At 37.1% G+C, this 18,799-nt stretch overlaps 1 protein-coding gene across 1 annotated transcript in view; it reads left to right on the forward strand.

Moving 5' to 3' along the window:
* Positions 1-18,799, forward strand: part of LOC112564563 (mediator of RNA polymerase II transcription subunit 1-like) — a 30,788-nt gene that overhangs the window by 314 nt on the left and 11,675 nt on the right. The window contains exons 2-16 of the mRNA XM_025239453.1: positions 907-1,025; positions 5,787-5,865; positions 6,318-6,505; positions 6,935-6,963; positions 8,703-8,774; positions 9,728-9,802; positions 10,057-10,124; positions 10,391-10,477; positions 10,866-10,977; positions 11,696-11,820; positions 12,473-12,573; positions 13,881-14,073; positions 14,910-15,005; positions 16,034-16,139; positions 16,835-17,547. Of these exons, the coding sequence (XP_025095238.1) occupies positions 907-1,025; positions 5,787-5,865; positions 6,318-6,505; positions 6,935-6,963; positions 8,703-8,774; positions 9,728-9,802; positions 10,057-10,124; positions 10,391-10,477; positions 10,866-10,977; positions 11,696-11,820; positions 12,473-12,573; positions 13,881-14,073; positions 14,910-15,005; positions 16,034-16,139; positions 16,835-17,547 (2,163 nt within the window). The remainder of the gene's footprint in view (positions 1-906; positions 1,026-5,786; positions 5,866-6,317; positions 6,506-6,934; positions 6,964-8,702; positions 8,775-9,727; positions 9,803-10,056; positions 10,125-10,390; positions 10,478-10,865; positions 10,978-11,695; positions 11,821-12,472; positions 12,574-13,880; positions 14,074-14,909; positions 15,006-16,033; positions 16,140-16,834; positions 17,548-18,799) is intronic.

The following is an 18,799-nucleotide window of genomic DNA, read 5'->3' on the forward strand; positions in this document are numbered from 1 at the left end:
AACTGTTCTATAATGTTTATTTGCTTATTATAAGCACTTTTAGGAATAAATTTCTCTCATTAATTACAGTACACTGACTAGAATAGCATCTTCCCAAGTAAACAAGGTCCACTTTAGAGTCCACTTAACATCTCATTCCAAACATTTCCACTCAAACTTGAAAGTACTGTATAATGTCTGCAAGCAGAAAATGTTTAAGTATCACTACCGAGAAGTCTCTATTAAACGGCACAAGGTAGAACTTGTCCACAAAATGACAACATGAAAAGGATGATGTAAATTCAATTTGAGTCTTAAGTAGTTTATTAATGATTACATCATCAGCCTCACTAATTAGTATTCTTTAACAGTATAGAGTTTGCGTACAAACATGCGTACATGAGTTTGCGTACAAAATTGGGATTTATATGAAAATCATGCAACATTAAGAAACAGCAGAGAAACATAATCATGCTTGCATTATGTTTGTGCTGTGCATGTATACATTCCAACTGTAGTAGCTTAGTTTAATGGTTTGTGAACTTGCAGTCCAGTTTCTACGCTGTATAGTTTCTTATACCTATATATTTGTAGCTTATTGCCATTAGATAATTCAGCCCATTTATGATTTGCTGATGAAAGTACAAATAGTTTTCCACAACAGCACATGCACATGCACACATACACAGTAACAAGCTTATCTTGACTTCATATATATGCTGAAAACCTGTGGTCATACCAAAATCTGGAATAATAATGACTTGAAACATAGTTTTAATTATAGGTAAATATCCATTAAAATGTTTCTATCAAGGAAATGATGCAGCTGTGCAGTTTTTTTAATAATAGCATGTATTCACACTCTTATCACTCTGTTTACAAGCAAGTGCTAGTTGTAATAAATGCTATGCTGGTTTTTTTCCCCAGTTGAAGATGCAGAGCAAAAGAAAAAGCGATTGGCTTTGATGGAGAAATTGCGTAGCAAGCGCAGTACTCAGCATCGCTCATGGACTGAGAGCTTGAAGACAATACGTACTGCTGTTGTGGTGAGTCTTTGCCTACATTTTCTTTTTAGATGTGACATATATTAAAACCAATACCTTGTTTCTCAAGGCATCAGTGCAAGAGCCCTCTTGTTTGCCAAGAAGTCTGTAAAGCATCATTGATTACAATCAAAAAAATCTAATCAGACTTTATTGTCTGTCGAGGAGATCTGTAGAGAATATTGGCTGCTTAAGACTGGCTAGGAATTTAGCCTAGACTTTCAGCGACAGTCTTTGTGCATTCTTTAGTGAGGGGTTCAAATTAAATAATAGTAATAGTTTCTATATAGTACATTTCCCCACATGGAGGTGAGCTTGATGTGCTTCACAAGAGACCAGGGGCCGTAGACTCATCGTGCCGCTAGGGCACTTAGGGGCCATCAAAGGTCCGCCCACCCTTTATGTGCGGCAAAGGTCTAGACATGTGTCCTAGTTCGACTGCACTAGCGGGCATTTCCACCCCTAAGTGTAGAGACAGCCCTCCCCACCTGTAACTCACGTGGGGCTCGCTAAAGATGGCTCCTATATGCTTGATGATGTATGACGTGGAAAAAAATCTTCACAGAAACAGAATATTTCGCGATCAAACTAATTCATTGATTCATGGGATGGTTTAGCCCTCTATCAACGATTAAGGTGTTAAATTGTCCTCCTCTGATTGTTGGGGAAAACCCACGCTTGTACTACAAGTTGGTTCACACATGCGCACACGTGGAGTGTCAGGGTGTCGACGGCCTGATAGCTGACATGTGGTCAAACGGGTAATACTGCTCGCACTCGTGGCGCTCACTCGGCCACTGGCCAGCTCTCAGGAGGTTAGAGGTTTAGCGACGCAAAAAATGCTGGCGGGATGAGTCTATGGCCCCTGGGCAATGAGTAAAGAGGCCATGTGATATAGATATCACAATTGAGCACAAAGAAACACGACATATATACATGATCATGCACCAGTTCACAATTGAAGAACATGAAGGAACCCAGAGATAGTGTAGAGGACAAAAGATAACAGGATGGACGAGTTAGGAGGTGTTTCCGAAAGAGATGTTTTAAGTCCAGATCCAAAGACATGTACCAACTTGGCTGTGCAGAGAGATGGAGGCATGCCTTTCGAAATACTGGGGGCAATGAAGGAGAAAGAGAAATGGCAGAATGTCTTCAGTCTTATATGTGGAATAGAGAGAAAACCAGTCTGGAACTGACCTGTGAGGTGGTATAACAACATGAGCTCAGGCAGATGAGACTGGGGCAAGGCCATAAATAAATAGCCAAGCATGGTGATCTTGAATTTGATGCAAGCCTGAACTGCCAGTCATTGGAGATCATGCAGAAGTGACTGTTGGTAATATTTGTTATTAATAGCTGTTTCATCAGTGATTGGTCGTGTTTTGGGCCTGGGATGATTTGGCTTTCATGTTGAGATGCTGTGACCTTTCTTGTTGAGATGCTGTGACTTTTCTTGTGAGGAGTTGGTCATGGCTAAGACAATTTGACCCAGGCAGTGGGGCAAACTGACTGGGGACAGTATTCTGTTTTCTTCCCCAAATCTTCTATTGTAACAAACAGCATAAATACACATTAAATAATTTAAAAAATGCTGCATTTGTTTAACATATGACAGAGGCACAACTCATAATAACCCAGATCAGCCAAAGGAAAATATAACTAATAAAGTGATAAAAGGAACTTAAGTAAAAAAAAAAGGTTTTTAGTTAGTAGATGAAACATCTGTTAGTATCAGTGGATAAACAGATAAACCCATCAACAGATTTTGAGTTAGTGGCTATAGGAATCTGCAATAAGGTTGCAAAATGAAAGACAAATGTGTATCTTTTACTGAGCTTTATTTTGTTCTCGTTTGCCTATTTTTATCACTTTATTTTGAGATAAAGCAGGCAGACATCTGCAAAGCAATCACAGGTCCATGCAGCTTGGTGTTGAGGGGCATCAGCAATGGCAAGACCTTTGCCCTTAGTTCTTGGAGGAGCCTACACTTTTGAAGGATATGCTATGAGATTTACTCTGCATCTTCACAGGATCCCCACATTGGGGATAACATCAGATGTGGCTTAGGGTAAAGGTGATGCTTAGCCTGTTTGTTAGGCCTTGTCCTGAAGCAGAGAATTTTCTTCTGGTCTAGACAGGTGATGGTAGCTGTCTGGTGGCTGAGGTGATCTGTGCAAAGCCTTGATGATGGTTATCATCTCTGTTTAGCTGACTTTGTTTTCAGTCCCTAGTTTTACCATTCTGTCAGCCTGCCCATTGCCTTTAATACCACAGGGTATCCACTGCAGTGCCATTTTTATGCCATTGATATATTTTTTTTTTAGGGCTGCTGTCAGCTTAGGCCACCAGTTATTGTTGGTGGCTTGTAGCACAGACGCTCTGTCTGCTAGCAACACTACCTGTTAGTCTGTGGTTGCTTCACTGCACAGATCAGGGTTTCAGTTTTGGCTCTGTAGTTGGTTCAGTGAGAGTCTGTTGGTATGGTTACTATCTGCTTGTATCCGTTGAGGAACTGGATGTATAGTAGACTCCTAGCTCCATTTTTGCATTACTTATGTTGCTGACCCATTTGTGTATCCATGTTCCTTAAGGGTACTTTACTTTGAACTTGGCTAGTTTTGTAGTTTTCTTGCTTGTATTGCTGTGTTCATCCTTGGCTATGAAATGTGGAATTGTGGTGCAGATGGCAAAGTGGTTCTCTTTCTCAGAAGGAGGTTTGTGAGAGGGGACCTGGTTCTTTTCTTTCAACCTTGTGTTGTCTCTGCAGTGCCTGTGTCTCTTTCATGAAGCGTGATCTTCTGAGCCTGCCTGACGGTAGCTGTGTTTGTCTGGCAATCATTAGATGGCCTGTACTATGCAGTACTTGGTGGTTTGTACAAGTGCCTTGCGCTCTCTTCTCTTGCAAAAAGAGGCCATTGATGTTATCCGCTTCATATTTTTCTCATCGCTCCGGTGATTATTCTCAGTGCTTGGCTCTGGACTTTGTCCGAGGTCCGTTGGCGTGTCATGGCTTCTACTATCCAAGCGCTTGACATATATTCAAGGTTTGGCCATACAGTTCCTTGTTACAGAGTTTTGAGAATTTTCTAGTTGGCTATCCTCGCCCCACCTCCATCTTTGCCAACCAGCTTTCTCATAATGTTGATTCTCATAATGCTAATTCCCTTGTTTTCATCCCTGGTAATATGTTGCTTCCATGTCAACATTTTTTTTTTAAGGTCACATCCATTTTAGTGGTGTGTCTCCCATTATTAATTTGCTATCTTTTGCATTGGTGGAGATTAAAAAAAGGATTGTTGTCTTCTCTCTGTTGACTGAGTTTTATTAATGTTGATAAATATCAGAGGTCTAACAATGTAGCAAACTGTAATGCAGAAAGTAAAGCATGACAGCTGAACAGATTATTTCTCACATGTAAAATGGCTGTTTAAGTCTTAATCTTCAGGACTAAAGTGATAGAGGGGGACTTAGTCTGCATTACCCTGTATTTTCAACATTCATTTTGGTTTACAAAAATCATTTGAAGTGCAGTTTTGTGATGGATTAATGTAAGAACAGTTGGTTTTTGCTTATTTCTTACATTTTTATAAGTTTGTTATGCCCATTTATCTCTATATCGTGTTTAAAAATACATTTTGAAAATAATTATGTTCATCACAGGGTAACTAGCTTAATAGTATCTTTGTGGCTAATGTTTTAAAGATGTTACTAATGTTGGGACCATTCAGATCCTTAGTTAAAATTATTGGGAGTCTTGAGACACCCATATAAAATTATTGGCTGTTGGTTTTGGCAACTTTATTTAAGGAACATATACTAAAGGTGCTAAAATTTTAATGTGAAGCCATTGGCTTTTACATATAGTAGATAAATAATTAGAACTTTCATATATGTACATAAAACATTTCAGTTTTGTATATACAGCATGTTTGTGTATATGTAGAGACAAAGTTTATAGCTAGGTAAACATTTTTGTGCCATTTTGCCTGCAGTTCTTGTCTCAAAGAGTAAACCAACAATGTGTAAGTTGTCAGGGTCTCTGGCTTCTGGCATATTATCTGGCTGATATTTTCTAATACTATATCATAATTGCACCACTTCTACAGTAGCTGAACTGGTTGCAAGTTTGGGAACCCCTTAACTCCAAAGTGGCAACACCATGTTGTTGCCTTCATGATCTTACCATAGAATAGCAGTCTGAGATGTTGACACCCTACCGGTCAAGTTGGTTGCTTTAGTTGCTTACATGGCCTTCCTGTGTGTGCCCCATGTCAAATGAGACAAATTTAGTTGCCATTCTTTTTGTGTCTGGAATGCTTTGCCATTGTTGCTTCACGCCTTTGAAGCTTTTTCAGTCTTGGCATTAAGAACCATCGCTTTCTTGAACACTTCCAGCTGCAGAGGGTTTCCCCTTTTTTTTACACTTTCTGTCCCTCCTCTTTACACCCCCACTCCAACTTCTGTTATTGTTATTAGGAGTCTGTGGTGCTGCATTTCTCATGCTGCTCTTGAGTTCAAATGCATTGAACTCACTGGTAAGTGGGACAATGTGCTGCTTAGTGTTATTTTTTAAATGTTGCCATGAACCAGTTACTGTCATATTCCCAGATTAGTATCATCTTGCACATCTTGACACAGAGGTATCCACAAGAGAAATTTAGAAGAAAATATGGCAAAGAATAGTTGTGAAGCAATGCATGACAAATAATGTTAAAATATATGTGTTAATCCAAGACTGACATTTTTTTTAATAACTTGTAGGATCGGCGGCTGCTAACTGACAGTCTTGAACGTACGCAAGTGCAGAAATGCCTGGATACTTTGCAGCGAGCTATGAAAGGTAAACAGTTTTTCTTTGCCCCATATTCATCAAAAAAATATTTTTCACCCTGGTGAGTCTTATACCAAAGGCTGATAAACTGAATGGACTCAAATAAATTGAAATTATAGGGATTCTGTGTGAGAAAAGGAGAAGTTTTTCAGTTTTTTGATGCTATTAATTTTTGATCATCATTAAAGAAAAATGTTTGAGGAAATAAAACATATGCAGAAATGTGAAATGGTGTTGTTTCACAAGATTACTTAAACATAAATGACCGTATTCAAGACATTTTTACCTGAGAAGAAAATTGCAATGATGTGTGTGAAACACTTTGCTTGTGCTATGTGATTTTAGGTTTACATATATAAACATTCAAGGGCACATGCACAGATCTTGAATTGACTGTTGTACATATTTCATTCAGGGAAACTAGACCTAAAATAAATCATAACTTAATCCTTTTGCTGCAGTAATATCTCAGAGGTCACTGGTCGAAAGACTAGAGTCCGTGGCTCGTCAGCAGTCGCTCACATTCCTAAAGAACAATGTGGATCCACCCAGTGTTACTCTGCAGGGTGATATGTTTCATGTGGAAATTGTGATGAGCAAAGGTGGAGGGGTGAAAGAAGTGAAGGTTGCACACCAAGGGGATGCGAGTGTGAGTTTGGAATAATTGACTTGTGTTCACATCTTCTGTAACTTGGATCATCAGGACTATTTCTCTCTTTTCTTCTCTTGTGTCTCTTTTGCTTGCTTTCATTTCTTAGCTACAAATTTCAGATGTCAGATCATCATTATCAATTGTATTTGTGCATTTTAAGTATAGCCTGATTCAATATAGTATCAAAATAAGCAAACTTTTTCTTGATATTAGATAGTCCTGCTTCCACTGACACTTTTGTACTTCTTTTTTCTTTTGATGCATTACTTCATCAGACAAGATAACATACAGGAATGTATGATTTTTGGAGCATATGATCAAAACCTGCATTTGTAGGTGGCATATTTTGTAGGGTTAAAAAACTTAACCTATGCATTTTGACTGTCATATTTTCATAAAGATTATGGTATTTTATTCATTTTTCAGGTTTGTCATGAGTTAACAGATATTTTAAGGTAAGATAATTGTTGCATATCATAGATACGTTTTTGTTCAGTTATGCACCATAAGTAATTGGTAATTTGCATATTACAACTAGGTGATGAGCTTTACATAAGAAATACTGACAGTATCTCTTTTATCTTCCATTTTACTTGACTACAAAATGACTGTACCACTCACACATGACTTTCGTTTCAAAATGCTCATTGTTATAAATGATGAACTCAAAACTGCTATTTTGGAGAAGTTAAATTTTTATATTAATGTTACTATGTTCTGTATTTTTCTTCTAATGCAAGACATAGGCCCCATGGATTTAAGCATGTGGGTGGAGGTGTAGGCTAACTCTGGTCATCGATATTAACCTAGAATGTGGAGAGGAATCATACACAGTGATCACAACATTTCTACAGTTAAAAAGAGATCGAACGGCTTGTGAGCCCCCACCCATTCTCTTTTATGCTGCTAAAGACAACATGAATCAAACAAACTTTATTAAGAAAAATACAGGTTACAGAAAATATTTACTCAACATTTGGCTCTTCTAAGGGTGCCATGACTACTTCTATGTACTACACAGTGCTATCACCTCTTGTTGTGCCAGTCATCCATTCACACACACACACTTTGGTGGTCTTTTTTGCCATCTTCATGCTGTGTTCATTTCCTGCTTCTCAGTCCCATCCATGGTGTTGGTCCTTAAGATGATTCCTGGCATACCAGTAAATTCTCTGTTGACTGTACTTCATCACTTTCACACTGGATCCACCCTCCATGTCGGGGAACAGTGATTACTCCCTTGGAAACACAGTTATGTGGGTGCTGTCACAATCCAGGGGTATTTCATGGGATCTTTTTGTTTTGTTTTTTCATTCCTGTATGCTCACTTGACTACATTGTTGGTGTTGCACCCAATGGTAAGTGCGGAGATAAAGCCACAGAGAGTTGCCAAACAAATAATCTTTGATCCTGACTCTACGAGCAAATATCCAGATGTTCTCTTTTCTGTGAATGGGTAACTTCTCCATCCAGCTATTACATTGAACTCTTATCTCTCACAGATAGCAGATTGTCCTCTTCCCACTGAGTGGCCACTGATGTCTTTACAACAACAGCTGGCAGTCCCAACAGTTTATTATCGCTGACTAGACATAGTGTCATGGCTCTGTAACTTAAGCATCCTGACTTTTCTTCTGAGTCTTTACCTCTATAGCTCAGATTCTAAGTCTCATAGAAAGTGCTGCTTTGGCATTTAAGTACCAGCCATCCTGTTGATGAAGTGCTCAAGCATTATGTTGTTTCTTCCTTGATTGATCCTACATTCACACTAACAAGGAATGCCATTGTTCAGTCACACCTTGAGCATCCTCACTACCAATTACAATTAGCTAGAGTAAACTACCTACCTGGTGGGTCTGGCCAACCTATGGCAAAATATCCTTGGGTGCTGTCTGTGGTGACTGTGGTCCATACCTGCATCCTGGTAATGAAGCGTTTGTTAGTTGCTTTAAATCTGAATTTCATCTGACCTACTAGGGATGTCTTATGTAATGTGTCCTGACAACTTAAAACAACTGTCTTGTTTACACTGGTGTGCTCTAGCTGTAGATGCCAGGTAAATTAGCTCATGTTCCATTTAGGAGATTACCATGTCAGCACATTACAGTTTAAGACACTGATGCATAGCCATTTGTGTACTGCTGATTAATTTGTACTGAGAAAATAAAAACCGCTGCATGTTTCTTCATTTCAGCCAAGGAGATTTTGCTGAGTTTACATCCCATCTTGATGGATTACAAAGTATTTATAAAGTAACAGGAGAGAGGTGAGTCTTTAACTGATTCTGTACAGTTGAACCATGGTATGAGAAGCCTTAGTCCATACTTTCTTGCTAAAAGAAATTAAAGTTTTTAATACTTATCTGTGCTATTGTTACGTTCTGCTAAAGAATCTGACAATTGATTCCAAAAAATTCTAAATATGAGCAAATTCAAAATTATCACAAATGCACCATATGGTCTGGCGAAATGCATTGCTTGATGAAACAAAGATAAAATGTTTTCTAGAATAACCTTAACTTTTATTTGGTCCAGTTATATAAAGTAATTTTTTTAAAGTAAATTTTATGTTATAATTATGTTGTGCTGACCTGTTTGATACATGTATTATTATAAAGTATATAGCTATGGATGAATGGAATTTTCAGTATTCATGGGGTATAAATGGAAATGGGGTAATCAGGATATACCAGGAGGTAGAAATTATTCCCATTAGAATAATGGGATTATGACTTCCATTATCTGAATGGTCATTGGTGGAAAAATCTTTTGCTATCATTTATATCTTAATAGCAATTGTAATTGTATCATAATAGTATTACGAACTGCTAAATTCTTGTCAGCAACACTATACTGCTAAATGAGTAATTTATTCAAGAAAAGCTTATAAATGTCTCTGAGATATTTTTAGGAAAAACTTGTTAGAAATAAAAATTGTTTCAGATATCCACATGTATATTAACATAGAACAAAAATATATTCCATCAACTACAGACTTGCAGAATACACCACCAAAATGTACAGTGCACACAAGCAAGTAAACAAAAGCTTAGATGCTTAAGTAGTCACTGCACTTGATAATGTGTTGGATATTATGTTGGATAAAAAGGGATAATTGGTCTTGATAATGTTGCAGCAGGTGAATGTTTTTCCTGCTTTTCAGCATTTATTACCATATCATCTGAGCAAAAGACATTGTCAAAAAAAATTTTTTTTTCAGGAAGCTTAAGTCAAAGGCATATCTTGCATTACAGTCATTGGAGCGAGACCTCAATCAGTTAGCACAGTTTCAAAAGTAAGCGAACAATTTTATTTTTGAATGGATTCAGCTTTGTTATTTTAAACTTTATCACTAAACGTTATAATGGATTTTTCTCACATTGTATGATATAATCTTCTTGGAATTCTTGGGGTCAAATGGGTAGTGTTTTTATGTTAAGAAAAATGTGGGACATTGCACTGGTGTAAGTTGTTTCACATTTTAAGGGACCTTTTTAAGCCGTAGTTTGCACTGACAAAATGTCCCTTCTTGCTTACTGATGTTTTCAGTTCAATAAGTGGTGTGGCCAACTATATTCACAAGTCTCCACTTGGCATACTTCTTCCACGCACTGCTGGTAAAATTGTGTGTGTGAAAAACAGAGTGTGTGTGAGAGTGAAAGTAACTTATTACTAAATAGAACCCTCAAAATGTTCACTTTTGTAGGATAGTTTACAGTATACTACTTTGTTCATATGATGTGTTGTTTGCTTAATCTGTAAGAACTTACAAAGACATGCATTTATGCACACAAAGAGATGTATGTATCTTCAAGATCAGAATATTTTTTTCATCAAAAAACTCTCCCAGGGAAATTAAACTTTACATAATAATTTGTCATAGGGAAACCCATGAAGCTGATTTATTTTGTGTCACCTTATGATCTGCTGGACAAGAAAACAATGTCTGCACATCCAATGACTGTCGAGGGTATGGAAAATATTAAGCTCTACCTGTCTGTCTCTGCCTGAATATATTTTATGACATTTGCAGCAGTATTTCAGTGATTTGGGCTGACTCTTATAGGTATTTGCACACCTTTGGAATAACCTTTCCACAGTGAGCAAGAGTACTTTACCTTTGGAGCATTTGATCTGTTGATGTGCTGTTCCAGCACGGGCAAAGTAAATTGGTAGGTAATGTAAACCAAGGTGTTGTCTTTATACTGGCGATCCCACAAACTTTTTCAAGGACAACTTAAATTTTTGAATTTCTTTAAACATTTTATGTATTTTTTTCCTCAGTTCTCTGATGTATTTTAGGAGAGAATCTTTTGTTTCTAGTTGTATTTTACATTTCCTTTCCACTTCATTTACAGCCATCACAGAACATGGGCTAGGTCGAAGTGTAACTGTCTGCCTAGAGCCAGGCCCTTCAAACAAGTTGCAGACCATGCCACTTCTAACAGTCAAAACTTCTGATGGCAAGAGGTACCATTATACTGGTAGTCCCTTTCCCTTTTCTAAATGAGTCCATTGATCTCAAGGTGTATCCATACCACTTTAACTTGCATCTGTTCACAGTGGATATGAATTCATCATAAGGCCCAAGTTTTTGTGAAATTCTTTTTCATATTTGGGATAGGTGATGTTTTTGTAGGAGATGCAGGGAATCGTCTTGTAGCTACAAGTTGATATGATATGATCATGTTTAATTGCTAGAGATGGCTCCAGAAAGTAGGGGTTTTAGAGCATTATGGTTTAAGGTAACAGATTTTGATACGTCAACATATACCTATGGTTCAGATTTGCTTTTGGTGAAAAATGTGTGTTTTGATGTTAATGAATTTTTTGCTCGTACCCTCCGCGAATTTCTCTTGGTGATACAGAAAATTGCACATGTTTGAGCTCATCATCAATCGTTCAAAACTTGACCTTGTATATCAGTGGAATTGGCATTCTCTCACCTAATCCCCTTTATGAATGAAGTACTTGAGATATCAGATAGCTCCAAAGCTATTTTAAACAATTCAAAGTCATCTTTCTGCGTATATAAAGAAGAAAATATGAACTCCAGTCTTTGCTTGAAATATCTTACTACTTTAAGTCTATACTGTTGAATGATAAGCAGTTTTTCCCCCTATTCTTTTTTTCAAGCTTATTGAGACAGCAAATTCTTATTATTTATAGTTAAGTTATATGTTTGCAGTTTGCCATCCTTCACTGGGCTGACTCACATCAACAGTGCTACCTTACCAGCCTGCTTTGTGCTTGTACTTCCACAGCCAATACCAGTGGCTTCGTCCACCATTCAGAAAATTCAGGCTTTGACAAGTGAGTGTTCAGAATTAACTAAGCTTTATTCCTTTTTTTTTTCTTTCACACTTTGTAGTGATTTTTATCAGTAATTCATTTTAATTCTGTGAAATTAATCAGACCAGAAGGTTTGACTTTTTCCAGGTCTTTTTGAGTACTGTGTTGTGTGAGCAATGGAAAGACTGTAAAATAAAATTGTAATGCAACCCAGAGAAGCATCTGGATAAGACTGAAAAATCATCAGTATAACATGAAGTGTGTAACAAGCTGGGTGTGTAGGGGGTAGTTTCTATTTGTGTGCTTGTTTGTAGCAAAGATTGTATGTTGTTTTCAGGTTAGTGAATACATACACACCAAAATAAAATTAAGCTTATTAATAGATGGTTTATACAATGTTTGTGTTTACTGCAAGCTACTACAGCTACCATAAAAAGTCTTGCTGTTGTGCTAATGCTTTATTGCCATTATCGCAAACTTATCATGATAAAATAGATACTAACTAAAAGTTTAATGCTATGAAATAGATTTTCTACCCATTTTGTTCATTTTAAAAATATGAGAAGACTACTAATAAAAATTTTTGAAGTAATGGATTGTGGGTGTTTAAGGAGGGCAAGATACTTAGATGAAGATTATGATTTTTTTTTTAAATTTCATTTTTGTCTTATAGAACTGGATGTTTGCAAAGATGTAGGCAGCCATTCACTTCTTTCGCTTATTCTTGACTCCAATTCTGATGGGAAAATGAAGAAGGAGCAGCGGCTGTTTGTTGTAAGTTTCTTTTAAGATTATCAGTGTCAGTAGTAGTTCAAGACCATGTATCATATGGTTCCTATTGATAGTTTTCTAATATTAGGTGTGAAAGGTGTGCACAGAAAATTATTATTCTTCCGTTTTCTGTAAAGTTCTTGTGAGGGTGGCTTAAGTACAAATGGTACAACCTTCTCTGCAGGACGATGAAAGTTACAGTCTGTCCTGATTATTTTTTTTTGGAGTAGATGAGCCCTCTTGTTCCAAAATGTGCCCAAATTGAGGCAAAAGCAGACAAAGCTGGATGCAAGTACCACACATGTAAGAGGGTTTACCCACCATAGAGTTACACAAAAACTGGTCAGATTAAAGATGTTAAAACTAAGAGGATTAAACAGATCCCAAGAGTGCAATAAAATTAACATCTTGCACACAAAACAGCAGATGATTAAGACTGGCAACTAAGGAGCATGAGGTAATGTGCATCATCTGCTGCTGTTGTTCATTTCCTTGTTAATATTGCATTCATTCATAGACAAACTGTTGTGATACTTTTTTTTTCCTAAGTTATAACATGTTATATTTGAGTATACCTGTGAAGAAATATATAATTAATTCTCAAGAAGTAGGTCACACCTGTTAAGATATGAAGTTGCTCGGGTGGCTAAAATTTGGGGAAATAATCACTGGGGAAAGAGTGGGACAGGCGTTTCCTCTCAGCATCAGAAAGTTGTGTTGATTTTTCCATTTCTTATGCTGTTTTTATATACATGTTTAAAAATCATTTTATTTCTGTAGTTTGACAGTTGATGAAAATAAAAAAAAATATGCATGTCTTTATCTGTAATTCTATTCCTTTCACAAAAATGATATCACTAAAATTACAGGCAACCATCGTCTGCTGTGAAATTTCTTAAGTCACATTTGCTACAGCATTTTATTTTGCTGTTTGTAAAATTCATGAGTAACAAGGATGGATATTTGAAACTTATGTTGACGTAATGTGCTAACAGCATTTTGACAACACTTTATTTTATAAAAAGTCAGACATATTTTTAGATAGTATATATGTAGCATTGAGCCTATATCAAAACCAGCAGAGGTTAAACCCATAATTGGTATGAAATTCACATATATAATCATGTGCAAAGGTCCATAATTTGATCATGTTTTGATCATATTTTGTGGACTTTTCAGATGCTAATATAATGTGGGTTTTTTTTAATTTTTTACAACAGTACTTTGTCATAGGCAAGAGTTTATGGCCAATTAATGAAGGCATTTCTAGTGTATTGTTTTGCAATTGGTAATGTCTTCTGTCATAACAGTCACTGCCAGACCAACATCATGTCTACTTCATTAGAGGAGTCAGTGGGGGAGTTCTAGAAGAGCCTGCTGTCATGCTTTCCCGCATTCCTTTCACCCATCCCACTCATGTTCCTCAAATACTCATACTGCTTAGGCAACAGCTTCTCTTCAACTCCATCATTGCAAGCTGCATTAGGCCGTCAGCTAAAAAAGGTATGACATTGTTCTGTCTTGGGATTCTCCCATTCCCCAGGTGAAGAATCAAAAGACAAGATTGTATTTTACTTGCAAATAACATCAAGATAGGAACAAGCAAATATAAAACATTTAGAAAAATAAACTGTAGACTGTTGAAATATTTATTTAAAACAAGTAATGAAGAATCTTGAATATGAAATAGCCTGATTTAACCTGATAAGAACCTGTGCAAATTTTTATAGACCCTGCTAGGAGAGCACAGCTTTTGCTCTCAAAATTACTATCCTAGAGAAGACTAGTATTTAAAATAATATCAACTTATAGTTGGAGTTAATTACATCGGTCCATACTTCGTGTAACAAATGGCGATTTTATTGCATGCTATCCAGCAGCAATTTTTAGTACCAACGAGGATTTGTGCCTAACAGGTCATCTGGATCTTTAAGGAGTGCTTCATGTGTTTTTATGGACATGTGGGGCTTTCTGGTAAATATTGCTAAGAGCTTTAGCAAAGAAATATCATTATCTTCAGAGCAGAAAGCACACTAGCACCTGCTTTAAAGCTTATTTTAGGTAATGGAAACGATAATAATGTAGAATTTGCCATGTGAAGTCCTTGCTATTTTAAGTGACCAATAAATTAGATGCAGCTAATTGTGTGTGCAACGCAAATTTTACCATACACTTCTTAAGTGTAGTCACCGTACGCAACCATTCGGGCCGTGAGAGCAGGCTGTTAAGAACTTTAACTCCTGGCACAGAAACTCGAGGAAGGCAGGGACGAGGAAAGGGTGGGGGAAAGACATGAGGTGAAAGTCATAGTTAAAGGTAAGCTTGTTATTTGATTACAGATCTCAACAGTTGCATGGTGTTTGAGATGACGGTCATCTCTCTTCAGCAGTTAATGGTTGTATTTGAGCATCCAGCCTATGATACCATGGTCACTTGTGAGTATTTGAAATATCTTTCTGCTTTTAATGACAGATTACCACATGTCAATTATTTATGAAGTCTTATTATGTTTATATTATTGTTTGGTACTTGAGTGTATAAAGAACACACACAAAAAAAAAATCAGGATTTCCATCTTTATGTTAACAAATAAAGTGATCATTGGTAATTTGGTTAGAAAACAATTTATATTTGAGGTCATTTTTAACCCTCTTAAAAGAATTTGTAGCTTGTATATTTAACACTTTGAGTTTGGACCTTGATGTTTGATTCTGATCCTAGGTACTCAGGAATTTGAAAGTATTTTCAAAAAGTCATAAAAAGCATGACGAGATCAAATTTATGATTACACTTCACAGAGAAATAAATCATTCCTACCTTGTTCCATTGTGCAATAGCACATTCTTGTAAATTCAGAGAAAATTAGGTATGTCAACTCCTACTTCTAAAAAGATAATTTTGTTATAGGCACAGTTGATGATCACTGTTAATATAGGCACAGTTGATGATCACTGCAATATTAGTCCTGTATTCAGTAGATTTTAATGGTCATACACCTTATATAAATGAGGAAATATAGTATATGATGGTGAAGAACATTTTTAGTGTCGGAAATAAGCTCAAAAATGATGAAAAACCAGTAACCGTCTTCGCATTTGCACTTGTCACTTTTTTGAAAAGATAGGTACAGCCGAAAAAAGTCTTCATTTTCCAGTTCATATATTAAGGGATGTAACTGGATGCAATTGACCTATCAATATGATTGAATTTTATCCCTTTTGGTTACATAGTTTTGTGTTAAAAATTATTGAATGTGATGGATGCAGTTGGGCAGCCTGGATTTAATAGTTGCTGAAATAGGGTAGACACATTTATCCATCTCTCACTCAAGGAGCTAGTTAGATCGTTTACATATCTTTTATTGTTGTTTGTATATGTACAGATTTTTCCTTGTGTGAGAGACTTCATTAAGAAAGTTTTGTTTGAAATTTTATATTTTTTCCTTATCTCTCTTGCATTTTAGTGGATGTGGATCTCTCTGACATAACAAGTTTGAAGTGTCGAGTACTTTGCACTAATCCTGACCACAGTCTGTGCTCAGAAGATTATGCTTGTAGAGTGCTGCAGAGGTACCTGATTTTACTCCAACAAATACATGTATCATCTATTGTTTACACAAAGGGATTTATGCAAGTGTTTAAGGACTGTGTAATTGATAGTCTAAAGCTGAAGTTTGCCATTTGTCATAAAGGGATGATGAAGAAGACAGCAGACTACTATGGTTGACTTTTTTATTAGATTATGTAGAGAGAATACAGATGAGTTGCCATATAATAAAACAGCATATAACATGGTTATAGTTATTATGTTTGCTTGAGAATAATATTTATCAGCTTTCATAGTTTTAAATATTTTGGATTTTGTACTCTTTTGAAGTACATTTTTTATATAAAGAAAAGAATTCAGTACTCTTAAATCAGTCATTTAGTCCATATATTTCAGTCCTTGTTTTTAAAAATTCTATTTTGAAGTTGTTGTTTTTTTAAGTTGAAAAAAGGAGATAAGTTATTTTTATGATAAAATGTACTCTGTTTTACCATGTGCCTTCCAAGTCAACTCCTTATTGAAGGAGTCGAAGTTCTTTAGAAAAATCTTCAAGGAAAGTACACTTTAAATCTGTAGATATTTTTTATAAATTTAAATATGGATATTGTTGCTAGTAACATTAAGATAAGATATGGTACTTAATGCAGTGTATATAAATATACACATGATTTTGAAAGAACAAAATGTCTGATGGTGATATTTTTTCTTACCCTTCTAGGTGCTTGTCTTTGCCTGTACTTTTGCGAGCAATGATCCGTAAAGGACGCAGTCAGCTGGAGAAGCTTATTGAAGCAGCAGCAGCCCTTGCTCAAGAGCAAGCTCGACAAGCACAAGAAGCAGCTTTGTGGGCAGCGCAGGTGCGACAGCCAAGGATACTGTCCACCACTATACCCACCAAAGGCAGACCACCGCCACTACCACCTACTCCTCACACACCCACCTATCCGCCTACCCCAAGTCCTGTATCCAGCAACCCGCCATCAGTGGGTGGCATGGGTGATTTACGGGGAATGGGTAGCAGCTTGGACTTACCTGGTGGATCTTCACCTGGTGTTGGCTTGGGATTCATGGGAGCTGGTACTGATGGACTAGAGAAGTTGGGAAGCTCAGTACTGACCAACCTGCTGGATGGTGAGCGCAGCCATGCCAGTCCAGTGCAGAATGCAGCTACCACAGCACCACCTCTGGTTTCTGAGAGCCCAATGTTGTCTCGCCTTCTGGAGGACAATATATCCGTGGCAACCAACATCAACCCTATACCTGCTCCAACCTTGCAGCAGAGAGTTACTAAAAGAGTTCGTAAGCGCCGGTCACAGTCAGAACTCCCTAGTGGGCGTAGTCCAAAACATCGGCATGGGGATGGTGAGAGTATAGATCGCTTTGCCTCAATTGATCTAGAGTCTTCTTCCAGCCCATTTGAATCCAGTCTTGGTAAGTGCTTTTGAGTTCGGTGGTGTTATGCATGTACTAAGGCATATATTGTTTATGTTAAAAGAGTATACTCATCCCATGGGTGTTTAGGTGTTGAGTCAGGACAATTATCTTTTCAAGTTTGCACACTTCTGTTATTGTTTTAATATTATGTCATTGTTTTCATGTCATTTTTTATATTCAATAATTTTACATGAACAATAGACTTGTCCAATTATTTTTCCTGTTACTGAAATGGATGATAAAGATTTATTGATTTCAATTGTATATTCATGTCTGAATCCTGAACTTAGTAAACTGAATAACAATTGTGTATTGCTTATTGAAAAACGTGTAGCATATGATAGGAAGAGAAGAGAATTTTAAGACATTTGACTAGTTTTTCTTTTGTTAAGTACATTTGTTGGAGAATGCTGGGTTGTTTTTGTGAGAGGCTGGGGGGGGGCCATTTTAATATTTCAGCATTTTCTCAAATGTAAGAATTCGGCGGGGTAAGTCATGCACAGACCATATCGCTACACTACAATATATAATTAAATAGTCCATCGAATGGCATTCGCCACTCTACATAACATTTGTGGATTTTGAGAAGGTTTTTCACTCCATAGTTAGGGAAACCATCTGTAAGCTGATGCAGCACTACAGATTTCCACCAAAGCTCATTGCCATCATCCAGCAGCTGCATGAGGAATCGACATGTCAGGTGATCCATAACGGAAAGCTGACTGACCTCTTTACAATGAGGACTGGAGTGAGGCAAGGTTGTATGCTCTCGCTGACAATCTTCCTGAACATCATAGACTGGATCATGCTGGACCTTTGCCAGGCAACTTGGGGATCTTGACTTTGCGAATGACATCAGCCTGTTGTCTCACAAGAAGCAAGACGCACCGACAAAGCTCACCCGGCTCTCAGAAGAAGCAGCAATGACTGTCCTGATCATTAATATCAAGAAGACGGAGGTAGTGCGGGTCAACAACAAGCAAGAAGCCCCACTACAACTATATGGGGAATGTATTACAGAGTCTGACCATTTCTCCTGCCTTGGCAGCATAGCAAAGATAGAAGTACAGATGAAGGTGTAAGAAGCCGAATAAACAAAGCCATGCTTGCATTTCACACCCTGTGACCTATCTGGAACTCCAAGGCTTTATCTCTACGCACCAAAATCCGCATCTTTAACAGAAATGTAAAGTTAGTCCTTCTATATGGATCTGAGATATAGTGTTGGACAAACACCATCACCAACAAG

The sequence above is a fragment of the Pomacea canaliculata genome, linkage group LG5 (genome assembly GCF_003073045.1).
Source record: "Pomacea canaliculata isolate SZHN2017 linkage group LG5, ASM307304v1, whole genome shotgun sequence".
In the NCBI taxonomy this organism is placed as follows: Eukaryota; Metazoa; Mollusca; class Gastropoda; order Architaenioglossa; family Ampullariidae; genus Pomacea; species Pomacea canaliculata.